At 57.1% G+C, this 12,303-nt stretch overlaps 1 protein-coding gene across 1 annotated transcript in view; it reads right to left on the reverse strand.

Moving 5' to 3' along the window:
- The window catches only part of CMIP (c-Maf inducing protein), a 201,373-nt gene that overhangs the window by 60,499 nt on the left and 128,571 nt on the right, over nucleotides 1-12,303 (reverse strand). Inside the window, 1 exon segment of the mRNA XM_079119248.1 lies at nucleotides 9,485-9,535. Within this exon segment, the coding sequence (XP_078975374.1) occupies nucleotides 9,485-9,535 (51 nt within the window).

Genomic DNA, 12,303 nt, shown 5'->3' on the forward strand with positions numbered 1-12,303 from the left:
CTGGAAGCATGTCTGAACAGAGGACAACCTTACACACAGGTGAGCCTTCCACAATTTCACTTACCCAGGGTCAACTATGGTGTGGAAATATGAAATGGCAAATTCCAGAAATGAACTACTCATGTGTTTTGGATATAAGATGGAGTGGTGTGACAGAACTGTGGCATGGCCCACTCCACCCTGCCTGGATGCAGTGTGTCCACCCTGCACACACTATCAGCCCGATAGTAGCCTCTCGGTTACCAGATCAACCTTGGTGATACCCATGCCCCAGTGCTGGTGTTCAAGTAACCCTTGCTTTATTTAATAATGGCCCCGAAGCACAGGAATAGTGATGGGAAGGAGGTGCCAGGGCACAGAACATGGACGCACGAACTCTGGCACCTGTGGCAATGCTGCGGGCCACATGGGTGAACGTTGTCCGTAGGGCTTGGAACCCGCTGAGGATTCAGGCATCCACTGGGAGGGGTCTTAGAACATGTCCCCTATGGATAAGGGGGGCAAACACTTCCAAGCCACAAAAAGGAACAAAGTGGATCCGTATGTGTGACCAAGGAGACACGAGGGCCACCCAGGCTGCGAGGGGCGAGGAGAGGATGCCTGCCTGGCAGAGGGTGCAGTTCTGGCCAGACCCATGGAAACCTGCTGCACGTGGACGCTCCCGGCTCCAGGGGAAACCACGGGGCTGTACGGCTGCCTGCACTCCTGCAGGGTCACAGGTGTGTCTTGTACAGGTGAGGGGCTGGCTGGGTGGCTCCTGGGGTGATGGTCACTCAGGTGGATGAGTCAACCGTCCCTGAGCTGGCAGTCAGGACACGGGCGCTTGGTTATACATGAACTGCAGCCTCATTTTGAAAAATCGTAAATGTTGGGAAGGTTTATGGGACAGTGGGGATGTTTTTAGAATTTCTTTGACCTCTTTAGTATTTAAAAAACACTTAATGTCAGGCACAGTGGCACGTGCCTATGACCCCAGCGGTTAGCGAGGTTGAGCCAGGAGGATTCCAAGTTTGAGGCCAACTTCAGACACTCAGCTGGGGACTAAGCAACTTAGTGACACCCTGTCTCAAAATAAAAAATAAAAAGGGTGCTCACTTCGGCAGCACATATACTAAAATTGGAACCTGATAAGCGGATGATGACACATAATGGGGGGTGGGAGGGAGGTGAGAATGAAGGAAGGAGGGACTGTATAGAGGGAAAAGAGGGGTGGGAGGGGTGGGGGGAAGGGAAAAATAACAGAATGAATCAAACACCATTACCCTATGTAAATGTATGATTACACAGATGGTATGCCTCTACTTCAGGTACAACCAGAGAAACAAGATGTACCCCATTTGTTTACAATAAAAATAAATTTAAAAAAAATAAAATAAAAATGGCCAGGGATATAGTTCACTGACAAAGTGCCACTGAATTCAATCTCCAATACCTAAATAAGTAAATGCATAAAATAGCTTGGTAAGTGTACTTTTTAAACCTCCCCTGACTCAGGCCTCTCGTACCCCTAAGAAGGAGCAGAGGTACAACCACACCAGAACACTACTGGCCAGCGTCGACTGAAGACCACAGTGAGTCTGCCCTGCAACCTGATGACTTACTTCCTAGCACACACTCAACAGGAATGTGGACATATACCAGGATGTTTACACGGTTCCACCTGTAACAGCCCCAGACTGGACATCTCTGTTCATGACAGAACAAAGAAGTCAAGAGTACAACCCAACAAAGTAAGGAAAAAATAACCACAGCACGCAGCACAACAGCTGGGTCTGATAAACCTGATTTTCAGCCTAGACGCCAGGTCACAAGAGTTCAGATTGTACGATTCCATTAAGGTAAAGTCCAAATATATACAAAACTAACCTGGGCTGCTGGAGTTGGAGCAGCAGCAGCCGGGGATGGGAAGGCTGGGGAGGCGGGAAGGCCAGGAGGCTGGGAGGTGGAGAGGCTGGGAGGCCTGGAAGTTTCCCAAGCGGCACACTCATGAATTGTGTGCTTTTCTCCACATGCTGTCCTGCAGGGGAGGTTTATTATAAAACAGACAAGAGCTCCGGTAGGAAAGCAGAAACGTGGCCCCCACCCAGCTACTCTGCCCAGGCACGAGGCTGGCTGGAGGCCTCCACCCTGGGCTGCTATGCACCTGGGGACAAGCCCCTCTGTTGGCTCAGCTCCTCCTACCAGATGGGTTTCCTGAGATGACACTACATGGAAGCCCCCACGCAGCTCCTGCAGCAGCAGGTGCCTACTTGCTGCTTCTCTTCCTCTACTGTAAAGAAGGCCCACGGGAGCTTGAGCCTCATCCCCAAGGCTGCCCAGCCCTCTGCCACTTGTTGGTTCCAATCCCAGAAGCTATCCTTGTTGTTGGCTACAGGGTCCCCTGTGACCCACTGAGCGGCCTGGGCCGTGGCTGGGAGACGCTGGAGACTGTGGCCTCTTGGGGGAGCTGGCGGCCTGGGCCCCGGAGGCCTCCACCCTTGGGCTCGAGTGAGCACAGGTGCAGGGTGAGGCTGGCTGGCTGGGCGCCTCCACCTCGGTGAGGCCTTTGCTTGGCTACCTCCCACGGGGGTCCCCTGCCGGGTGGGGAGAGCCCTTCTTTCATGGTGCGCCTCGGAATCCTCTGATCCCTCTTAAGAGATCCTCTCTGATTGAGTACCAGAAATTCATCTGGATGGAATTCCTGCGCTTCAACTTGGCTCAGGAGCATGTGGCGGGGCCCTTGGCAGACAGCCAACCCTCCCTGCCCTTGCCCCGCCCCAACTGCTTCCTTCTCAGGCTGCAGGGTACTTCGAGGACCTTCCTGTCCCAGCAGAAGACTCTTGGGCTCGAGGGTCTGCGTGGAAACCATGCAGAGGCTCCTGTGGGTAAGGCCCAGAGACACAGGTAAAGCTGCGGAACCAGACCTGGAGCCCACGGCACTCGGCGCCCCTCGGCCCAGGAGGATACGCAGCGGGGCTCGTGAGGAGCGCTCTGCCTCTGGGAAAGGGCCCAGAGTGACTGGCGATGCCGCCGTGTACTCCCGGGGCCTGGTGCCATACAGGACCTCCCCGCTGCCAGAGCCCACCGTCTAGGGTCTCCGCTCATCTGTGAGGAATAGGAACCAACACTTGCCCAGCGCTCAGCACGTGGCAGGTGCACATTCTTCACGGCTACCGACCCAAGTCATCTTCCTAAGAACCTAACGAACTTGGACTTATCATGAGCCCTGCTTCACGCAGGAGGAAAAGGAGGCCCAGAAAGGAAAGGAGCCAGCCCAGTGCCACATGGCCAAGAGGTGGCAGAGCCAGGCCCGGAACCTGGGCCCTTCGGCCTGGAGCCCTCACCATTCAGCAGTGCAGACGATGCTGTTCTGGGAGCAACGGGTAACGAGAGAGCCACCAACCTGCCCCCAGCCCGACTCACCCCCGTAACCAGTGTCCAACTGCCCTAGAAGGACTTGAAGGCAGTGAGGGCTCTGGCGGGACAGGGTCCAGAGGGAAACTGGGCCCAGCCCTGTACACCACGCGCCCCCGCACAGACAGCCGTGTGGAAACATCTGCGTCAAGATGGGCAATGCCAGGAAAGGTGCAGGAGCAAGGCCTGGCTGGCGCAGAGGGGCCGCTGTCCTCCACGTGGTGGAAAATGGGAGAGAAGGGCTGGGGTTGCTCAGGTGGAGCCTGCCTCGCACGCGGGAGGCCTGAGTTCCAGCCCCAGCACTAAAAAAAAGAAATCAGAGAAAGGAAAGTGCGAGAGAGGTAGGCCGGCAACAGGGGCAGAGGGGAAGGCCACTCTGCCGTGGCTACTGGGTCACCTGGGTCAGCACAAAAGGACGTCAGCAGCAGCCATGCAGGAAAGCCAGGGGCGAGTGGGCAGAGCCTGGACTCCAGCCTCCGGGGCCTAGGAGGCGTGGTCCGTAGGCTGTGCGGACAGGCGGGGCAGGGGAAGGCACCAGCTGCACCATGCAGGCACCCGGTGGGGATTTGCAAGGCAAAGGTTAATGAGCATCATCTACCCCGTGACGTCCACGAGACAAGGAAAATGTAAAGCTCCATGCGCAGCTCCCGAGACTAAAGTGCCAAGGTGCTACGTGAGAGGTCTGAGGAGCAGGGAGTGTCGGGCAAGGTGGGCCTCACCCTGCACGCCCGGGCGTGGCGTGGGGAGGCCGCTCCTGCTGCTGAGGTCCCAGGACCTGCACTCCATCAGGCTACTGTCCAAAGCCCAGCCCTGACATGGACAGCCATGTGCCCACAAGAGCCTGGTGTGACTCTTGGCCTCAGTTTCCACATCTGTAACATGGGAAAGCAGGAGGACCAGGCCCTTCCTGGAGTGGAGAGAACCCGAGGGGCTGAGTCGGTGTTCAGGTGGGGCAGGTGCTCAGCACAGCAGCCAGAGGCCGTCGCAGGCATGAGAACCACCTGCTACTTGGTGCAGAGGACTGGGGGCAATTCAGGGATCAGTCTGGGCTGGATTAAACTCACGAAGGGCTCTGCAGCCCTGAGTGGGGTGATGGCACCCGCTGAGGGTCCTGCCCTGAGCCCCGAGCTCTCCCCTTCCCAGGGGCCCCCCGGCTCAGCCTTCAGCAGGGCTGTACAGCAGGGGCATGAGCTCGAGGCCCTCGGTCCCTCTGCCCTGGTTCCCTGGGAATACTGGCACAATGGGCCCTTCTCCCTGTGTGGGCAAGTTCTGCTTCCGAGGGCATGCCCAGATGGTCACATTCTGCTCTGGCCGGGGACCCTGGCAGCAGCTGTCCCTTGATGTGGGCCCCGAGAGAGCCCCGGGCTAATCCCTGATGCCTGTCAATCACTCAGTGGTGGAGAGAGCCTGGACCCTGGACTCACTGTGGAGAGCTGTGCTAGAAGCCACCCTTCATGGTCAGTTCCTCGCCTCCTAGGACTCTCAGGCCCTGTCCAGGAGAGGAAGACTTTGCAAAGCTGTCATAAGGTTCAAGGGAGCAGATGCACATACAGAACTGGTCTCGGGATGCTCCGCTGAGTGGGGGATACTCCTCCTAAGGACAGGCTGCCCAGCTCCACTCCTAGAGGACATGCTGGCGGGGCTGAAGGGGCTGCAGGAGGCACTGGCTGCTGCCAGGATCCCCTCTACCTGCCTCATAAACAAGAACCATGAACCGCACAGTCAAGTAGCAAGTGAGGCACCATTCCCCATTTCGCAGCTAAGAAAACTGACCAGCGCCACAGCGAACACACACGCAATGTTGCCTTTCCCCACCTCCGGCATTCTTTCCTGCCTCCCCTACTGTACAGAGCAGGGACGAGGTGTGGACAGAGCGATCAGAGGCTGTGGCCGCCCCAGGGGGTTGGGAAAGCCTGCTCAGGGAGGAGGCAGCCGTGGCCAGGGCAGCCGGCCAGAGAGGATGCAAACATGGGCTGAGACTTTCCCAGAGCCAAGCACATTCCTCTGGCCTGGCCAGCCTGGGACAGGGAAGCTGGCCAGCCTCTTGTCACACACTCAGTCTATTCCTCGGGCTCAGCTCTGGCACTGGGCCCTTGGGGTTGTTCTTAGTTGACCCAGCTTCCCCAGGGATAAAACTGTCTTGGGTCCAAGACTTCTGAGCAGCGGCCTTGGAACCCATCAGGAGGCGGAAGGGCCGGAGTCTCCAGAAATTCCTGCTGTCCTGAGCAGGTGTCCTCTCGGTTTCTGGGGCTCTGTGATCAGTCCAGAGCGTCTCCTCACAGCCTGGCACACAGGGCCTGTCCCTGGGCACTCAGGCCCACCCTCATGGCTGTGCACGCCTCGGCCTCTCATCTCAAAACCCTGGACACAGGAATAGTCCATTCCTCTCATAGCTTTGTGAACACACTTGAGGCCTTGACACAACCCAGCTGTCCCCATATGCAAGGACCCAGCCTCCAAGCACCAGGGAAGGAGCAAGGTGGCACATCTCAGAGCCAGAAAGGAGGCCTCATTAACCCAACATCGTTGTTTTGCTTCCACGCCCCTGGGAATTGGCCTCTGGGGCCCAACCACCCAAACCGATCAGAGCCAGCCTCCCCAGGAGTCAAAGACCTGGGCTCTGCTCCAGCAGCTTCCAGAGGTCTGCACTACTGTCATGCCGCCCAGAGCAACCCATTCCTCCACCCCACCCGCGAGGGGCTGGAAGGTGCTTGCTGGCCCTTGTCCAGGGCTCCAGGCCTCCTTGGACTTCCCTAACCAACATGGCTGGGAGCAGGGAGAGCAGAGTGCCCAGGGAGGTGGCGGGTGAGAGAGGACCTGGCGGGGACCTCGTGCGCTCTGCACTCAGACCTCATCTGTGAAGGCTGACCACAGAAGTTGGTCAGGGAGAGGAGATGGTGCGCGGGCCCGGAACCAGCAGAGGAACTCCTCCAGCAAGGGGCGGGGATGGCGGCGGGCACCCGAGGCCACGCCAGGCCTTTCAGACAATGTGCTACTGGGGAACAGGGACGAGCCACAGGCAGCACAGGCCACGCGGTCACAGCACACCTCACCCGGGAGCAGACCTACAGCAGCACTCCTCAACCTTCGTTACTGTCCCACCCCGTCCTGGGGACTGAACCTCGGGCACTCCACACTGAGCTGCACCCCGCCCTGGGTGTCTCTTATTTTGGTGCTTTCTAGACAGGTCTTCCCTTTGCTTTCCTCCTTTACCAAACAAGGCTTTCGTGAACAGAGCTGGGCTTCAGAGGGCCACCGGGCATTTTAGAAAAACAAGTACTTTTAAGCCCCAAAGACCCAGTTCTGGCCACGAGGGGGCTGGGCCCCTGTGGGGAATGCCGAGCGGGGTCGGCACAACTTGGCCACAGCTAAACCCAGGGACACAGTGTCCCAGAGGCCACGCTCTTCAGGAGAAGGAAGCTTTCTGCACATGCTGCACTTGCGCAGGGGCTAAGACGACAGAGGTGACGCTTAGAAATGAAGACTTACACTGACGAGGTGGAATTTCTAGCGGTCCCTAACTTTAATAATCTAATGATTTTCCCCCTGTTTAAATAGAGGAAGGGAAAAGAAAAAAGGAAAGGGAAGTTTTGAAATGGCTGGTTGAATTATAAATATGAAAGAGAGAGTGGCTGTCTCAGGAGCAGCAGAGGGTCCTGTCCCCTGTTGGCTGAAAAGTCTGCATCTCAGTCAGACATGGTTTGATCAAGGAGGAAGCAAGATGGACTGACAGATTTGGACTAAATCTTCAGATCTAGTTGCTATGCAAATATGACCAAGTCATTCAACCTCTCCAAGCCTTGGTCCTGTCATGGGCTGAGTAACAGTGAACCAGAATGTACCCAGCCAGGCCTGCCACGTGGTAGGTATTTACTAATTCTATCTCAATTAAATGAACATTTGCTATAGTCTTTCCAGACCAGTACAAGCAAGTTACAGAGCAGGACTCCAATCCAGGGTTTCCGGCTCATCTTGCTAGCCAGCAATACCTCCAAAACAACTTTCCCATTTTATAAAGAAGACAAGCAAGCCCCCTTAACTATCATCAGAACTAAGTGGCTAAGAGTCAAAGGAGTTGAATCAAGTTGCCAACACTGAGAAACACTGCCACCTGGTGGCCGCATACCTAAATTATTGGGGGGCAACTGTCAAAGGGGAAAAACTGCCAGTGTCTTACAGATGCTTAAAACACAAGCCCGCGTCATCAGCCACCACCTGGAAAAGGGGCCAGCACACCACCAGGCACCTGCCTGCTCTCGGACGCCTCTGGTTTAGCTCTCCTAGTTGCTGTGCCCCTCATTTTTCTTTTAATTGATTAAATTGAATAACCATCGATAAATGCCAAATACCACCACACCTGAGCACAGACTGTCTTCCCAAGAACTGCTGGACGCCGGTGACCCCAGTTCCAGACGAGCTTAACCAACCACCTGAACGCCATGTGAAATTCTTGACAAATCAGTGTTTGAAGCTTGAACTTCTAAATCACCTTTACTCTCCCCAAATTCCACTTTCCGTGCCCACCTGGGTCACCCCTTACAGTCAGATAGCGTTCCCAGTGTGTGCAGTGCTGCCTTCTGGGCAGGCCTGCAGCTGCCGCCGAAGGAAAGGCTGGCAAGGTGCAGGCAGAGCCACGCCTGCCACAGACGCCCTCTGTGCACCCAGCACAGACTCAGCCTGTGCACCTCCACCTCGTTCTATCCTGGGCAAGAGGACACTCAAGGCTGCCACTTACAAGGACTCACATGTGAGACACCTGGAGGGCAGATGAGCTGGACTAAGGAGCCACCGTCCCTGACAGCAAAATGGACTCTTCCTTCAGGAAAAGCTCTGGGGGGCCATGCACCATGGCGATGGCATGTGACTGGCCACTGCTGCCCCGTTACTGCTCCTCCCTCTCGACCACTGTGGCATCTAACTCCCCAGGGGCCCAGGGGTCCTAGGTCACGCTGGCCCTGGGCACAGAGTGCAGCAGCGGGGATGCTGCCCCTGTGTGCGCTCGCTTCATCAGCACTGCTGGTTCCGGAAGCAGGCATGGGCCATCATGCCCCTCAGTTGCCCGGGGCTCCCCCAACTACATCCAGAACCTCACGGGTCTGAACCTGCGAGCCCGCCTCTGCCCTCACTGCCTCAGACTCCAGCCTCCATTTACCTGTGTGCACAATGCGGACAGCAATAATCATCGACGTCACGACGTCCTGGTGAGGGTGGGGTGGACACTGTGAGACGGCACAGCCCCTGGCACACAGAAGTGTGGTACGTATAGTCCCAACTTGGAGCCTCGTGTCCAGCCTGGCTGTGAGAGAGCCCTTGGAGGTGAGGGAGCTGAGCCTCCCTCAGTCCCCCCAAGAGTTCCCAGCTCACTGCGATGACAGCTCTCGGCATGCCTGCCCCTCCAGGGGGCCTGCCACACTTGTCCTCAACCACAGCTGGCACAGCGGGAGCCAGAGAGGCACAGATGCTCCCTGGGCAAGCTGCACACCTCACCTGAATGTGACGCCACTGCCTGAGTCCCAGAGCAGAACCTGGACTTCAGGGGGCCTGAGGACCCTGCTTGGCAAAGGTGGTCCAGTTTTAAAAAGTGACCAGCAAAGTCGATTTCTCTTTATGTGTCAGAAGACTCCAAACCTCCTCTGCAGAGTTATAACCAGGCAGTTAGGCCAAGGCCTGAGAAGGGACAGGCGGGGGAAGCCTCGGGAACAGGGCTGGTTTCTCTCCACAACGCTGTGCAACCTCCAGAAGTCACCGTGCACAGAGCTGGAGCCCTGGGGCCAGCCTCCCTGGCCCTCAGACTGGCCTTACTCCAACAGCAAGCAGTTCCAAAACCCTTTGGCAGCAGGGACACTTGTGCAAGGCCCTGGGCTAACAGCACTAGGCAGGAACATGGCCTCGGCATTGCAGGGGACAGGACCCTCACCCCAGGGCACGAAGGGCAGGGGTTTCTGTACAGTGGGCGAGGCTCCTCTGCTCGACTGCCTAAAGGCCAGAGTGCTCTGCCACCACGCCTCTGGGTAACAGGCTGGCTTTAAGCCATCACGTCACGGGCTGAGACAGGTGGCCACGGTGAAGGAGCAGCCTAGGCAAGACTTACCTTCCACTGCAGAGAATGGAACCACTGGTCTCGCAGGTAGCTGTTGGCAGCCTGCAAGAGAACAAGAGAAAGTCCAGTCACCAGCAGGCGGGACGCAGGGCACCTCAAAGCCAGCAAGTGAGCCCTGAGGGTGAACCACATGTGCAAAAGCACCACAGAAGCGCGCCGGCTGGGGGCTTCTCTGGAAAGAAGACATGGCTCTGGTGTGTGCTGACTTTGCTGGGTACAAGGAGCTCCACCCCGCTGGACTCACTTGGAATCATGGCAAGGGTGGAGAGGGGCAGGAGCTGCTGGAGCCTTCCTCCCACCAGGTCACCAGTCACCCTGCCTCTTCTCCATCCTCCCCAGTTCCCCAAGCAAAGGGCAGCCTCCATCTGTGCCCGCTCCACAGAGGAGACCAGGACTCTGAAGCCTTGTGCTACGTGCATTCAGACCTAGCTGGGCGGGATCAAGGCCCGTGTGCTTCACCAGGAGCCTGGTCACAGCGGCAGGTCAGGTAGACGGCATCAGCCTCACAGGAGGTGAGGACCAGGAACTGAGCCCATGCAGCCCGACTCAAGCTGGAAACCACAGCGCTGCGGCACTCTGAGCTCTCCACCAGCCCCCCAGGCAGTGCCCAGCCCCCACCTCTGCTCCAAGGGACCCTAACTGTGAAGGTCGAGGGACTCTGACGAAGGTTGGAGCCCCCCTCCAAGCACAGACATCCACCTTCTGCTTCCAGCATACCTGCTCTCCTGTAGGTGGCGGTCCCCACCCCAACTGTCTTGGTCCAGTGCCTGTGCAGCATCCGGCCCCTGTCGGGGAGCTCAGACGCCTTTCAAACCCTGGACAGTCACACCAGCCACCCGAGGCAGGCTGAGCTTGAGTGCTGAGCAAGCCAGGTCAGCTTCCAAGTCCACCGGATGCCTGCAATGGCTGAGCCTCCAACAGACCTGGGCTCTGCCACAGCCTATGGCATAGAGCGCCCCAAGAACGCTGCCTGAGGACACGGCTGTGACGCCTCCTCGGACTGCCCAGGCCCGGGAGAAGCAGCCCCCGCAAGGCTGTGGCTGGGCTCCCCGCTGCCAGCACTGACCCAGCTTTCTGGTCTCGTGACAATTCTTATTCATTAGGATGACAGCATACATCCCCAGCTTGGGGACAGCAATGCTAGGACCCAGACAATGAGGTGGCCCTGGAAAAGAGCTCCCTCACCACGCCCGGTCACCGTTAGGCAGGGCTGTGCCCACAGACGTCAGCACTGGGCTCTCCAGGGCAAGGCAGCCAGGGCTTTCTGTCGCCACCTCAGCTGGCTCCACCGCTGCCAAGAGTGCAGGGCCACTTCTCACGGCAGGTTCACGCCAGGGGGCCACTCTGCATGGTCCTGGTCCGTGGCATTTCCACGCTGCTGATCACACCCAGGTGGCCAGAGGGCTGCAGCAAGCAGAATGAAGTCCCAAAGATGTGCTCATCCTAATCCCCTGGAATTATGTCATCTTAACATGGCAAAGGAACTTTGCAGATGTGACTGACTAAAGGCTCTTGAGATGGGAGACTATCCTAGATTATCCACCTGGCCCAGGGGAGTCACCAGGGAGGAGGGAAGGTCAGAGTCAGAGAGCTGTAGAGTCAGAGGGGTGCAGTCAAGAGCCCAGGCACGTGGTGGCCCCCAGCAGCTAGAAGAGGCAAGGAAGCACTCGGGGAGCCTCCTGCAGGAGCCGGCACCGCCTGCCCTTGAGGTTAGCCCGGGGACTTGTGTTAAAACTTCTGCCCTCCAGAGATATCCACAGGTGTGCCACCACACACACCTGCACACCCACTACACACACACACACATACACACACACACACACACACTGTGCGGGCAGTTTCAGCATACGTTACGAATTACAGGCTAAGGACCTAGATCTAACCTAACCTTTTCTCTGATGCCATTTTCCTGAGGTGGAATCTGAGGTCCAGGCTTCCTGTACCTGTCCTCAGTTCTGTTTCCAGTCATCTTCCTTACGTGGCCAAGCAGCCTGCGCTGTGATGCTGGGTGACCTGAGTCTATTCCCCTCTCACAGCCATGGTGAGCAGCAACATTCCAGGTGGTCCGTGCTCCACACATGCTGGACATGCGGCAGGAGTGAGCAAGAGTCCCAGACTGCTTTCAGCCACACGACGTGGGGGCTGCTCGCCATGGCAGCATAAGCTGGCTTCCCTGCTCTGCCGCCTGCCCTCACACAGCCGGAAGCCCACCATCACTTCCCTGCTCAGGAACACTGCCTTCACCCCTCCCACTTAACCCTCAGGTCCCCCTGCAATGCCTGTCTTCATGGCACCTCCCCCACACCCACCCAACACATGGCACCATCTTACAGTCACTGTCTAGTGCCCCATTCCTAGGCTGGGGGCTCTCAGAGGTCAGGAGCCACGTCTGATTTATGCACCACTGTGTCCAAGAAAGCCAGGGAAATGTCTGAAAGGCTGGCTGACGTGCTGAACGAATGAATGACTGGAAGGACGTATGGATCGATGTGTAAGACAGGACAGACGGACAGATGAATAGGCAGATGCATGGTGCATGGACGGGACAGGGGGACAGGCAGACCGTAGATGCATGGGGGGTGGGGCATCAATGTACCCACTCTGTTCAATGAAGAAAATGTCATGTGTATTAGAACTTCAAAAGACCTCTCCAGTCCTGACATCCTCTTCCCCAACTTGTACTTGATGAAGTCTCTAGAAATAACACAGTGGTATTTTCCTGACTTACTCTGTTCCAATAGTACCAAGTACTTCACACAGAACCTAGGAGCCTCTCGAACAGCCAAGGAGATGAACATCATGGATCCAGT

This window comes from Sciurus vulgaris (genome assembly GCF_902686455.1).
Source record: "Sciurus vulgaris genome assembly, chromosome: 17".
Lineage (NCBI taxonomy): Eukaryota > Metazoa > Chordata > Mammalia > Rodentia > Sciuridae > Sciurus > Sciurus vulgaris.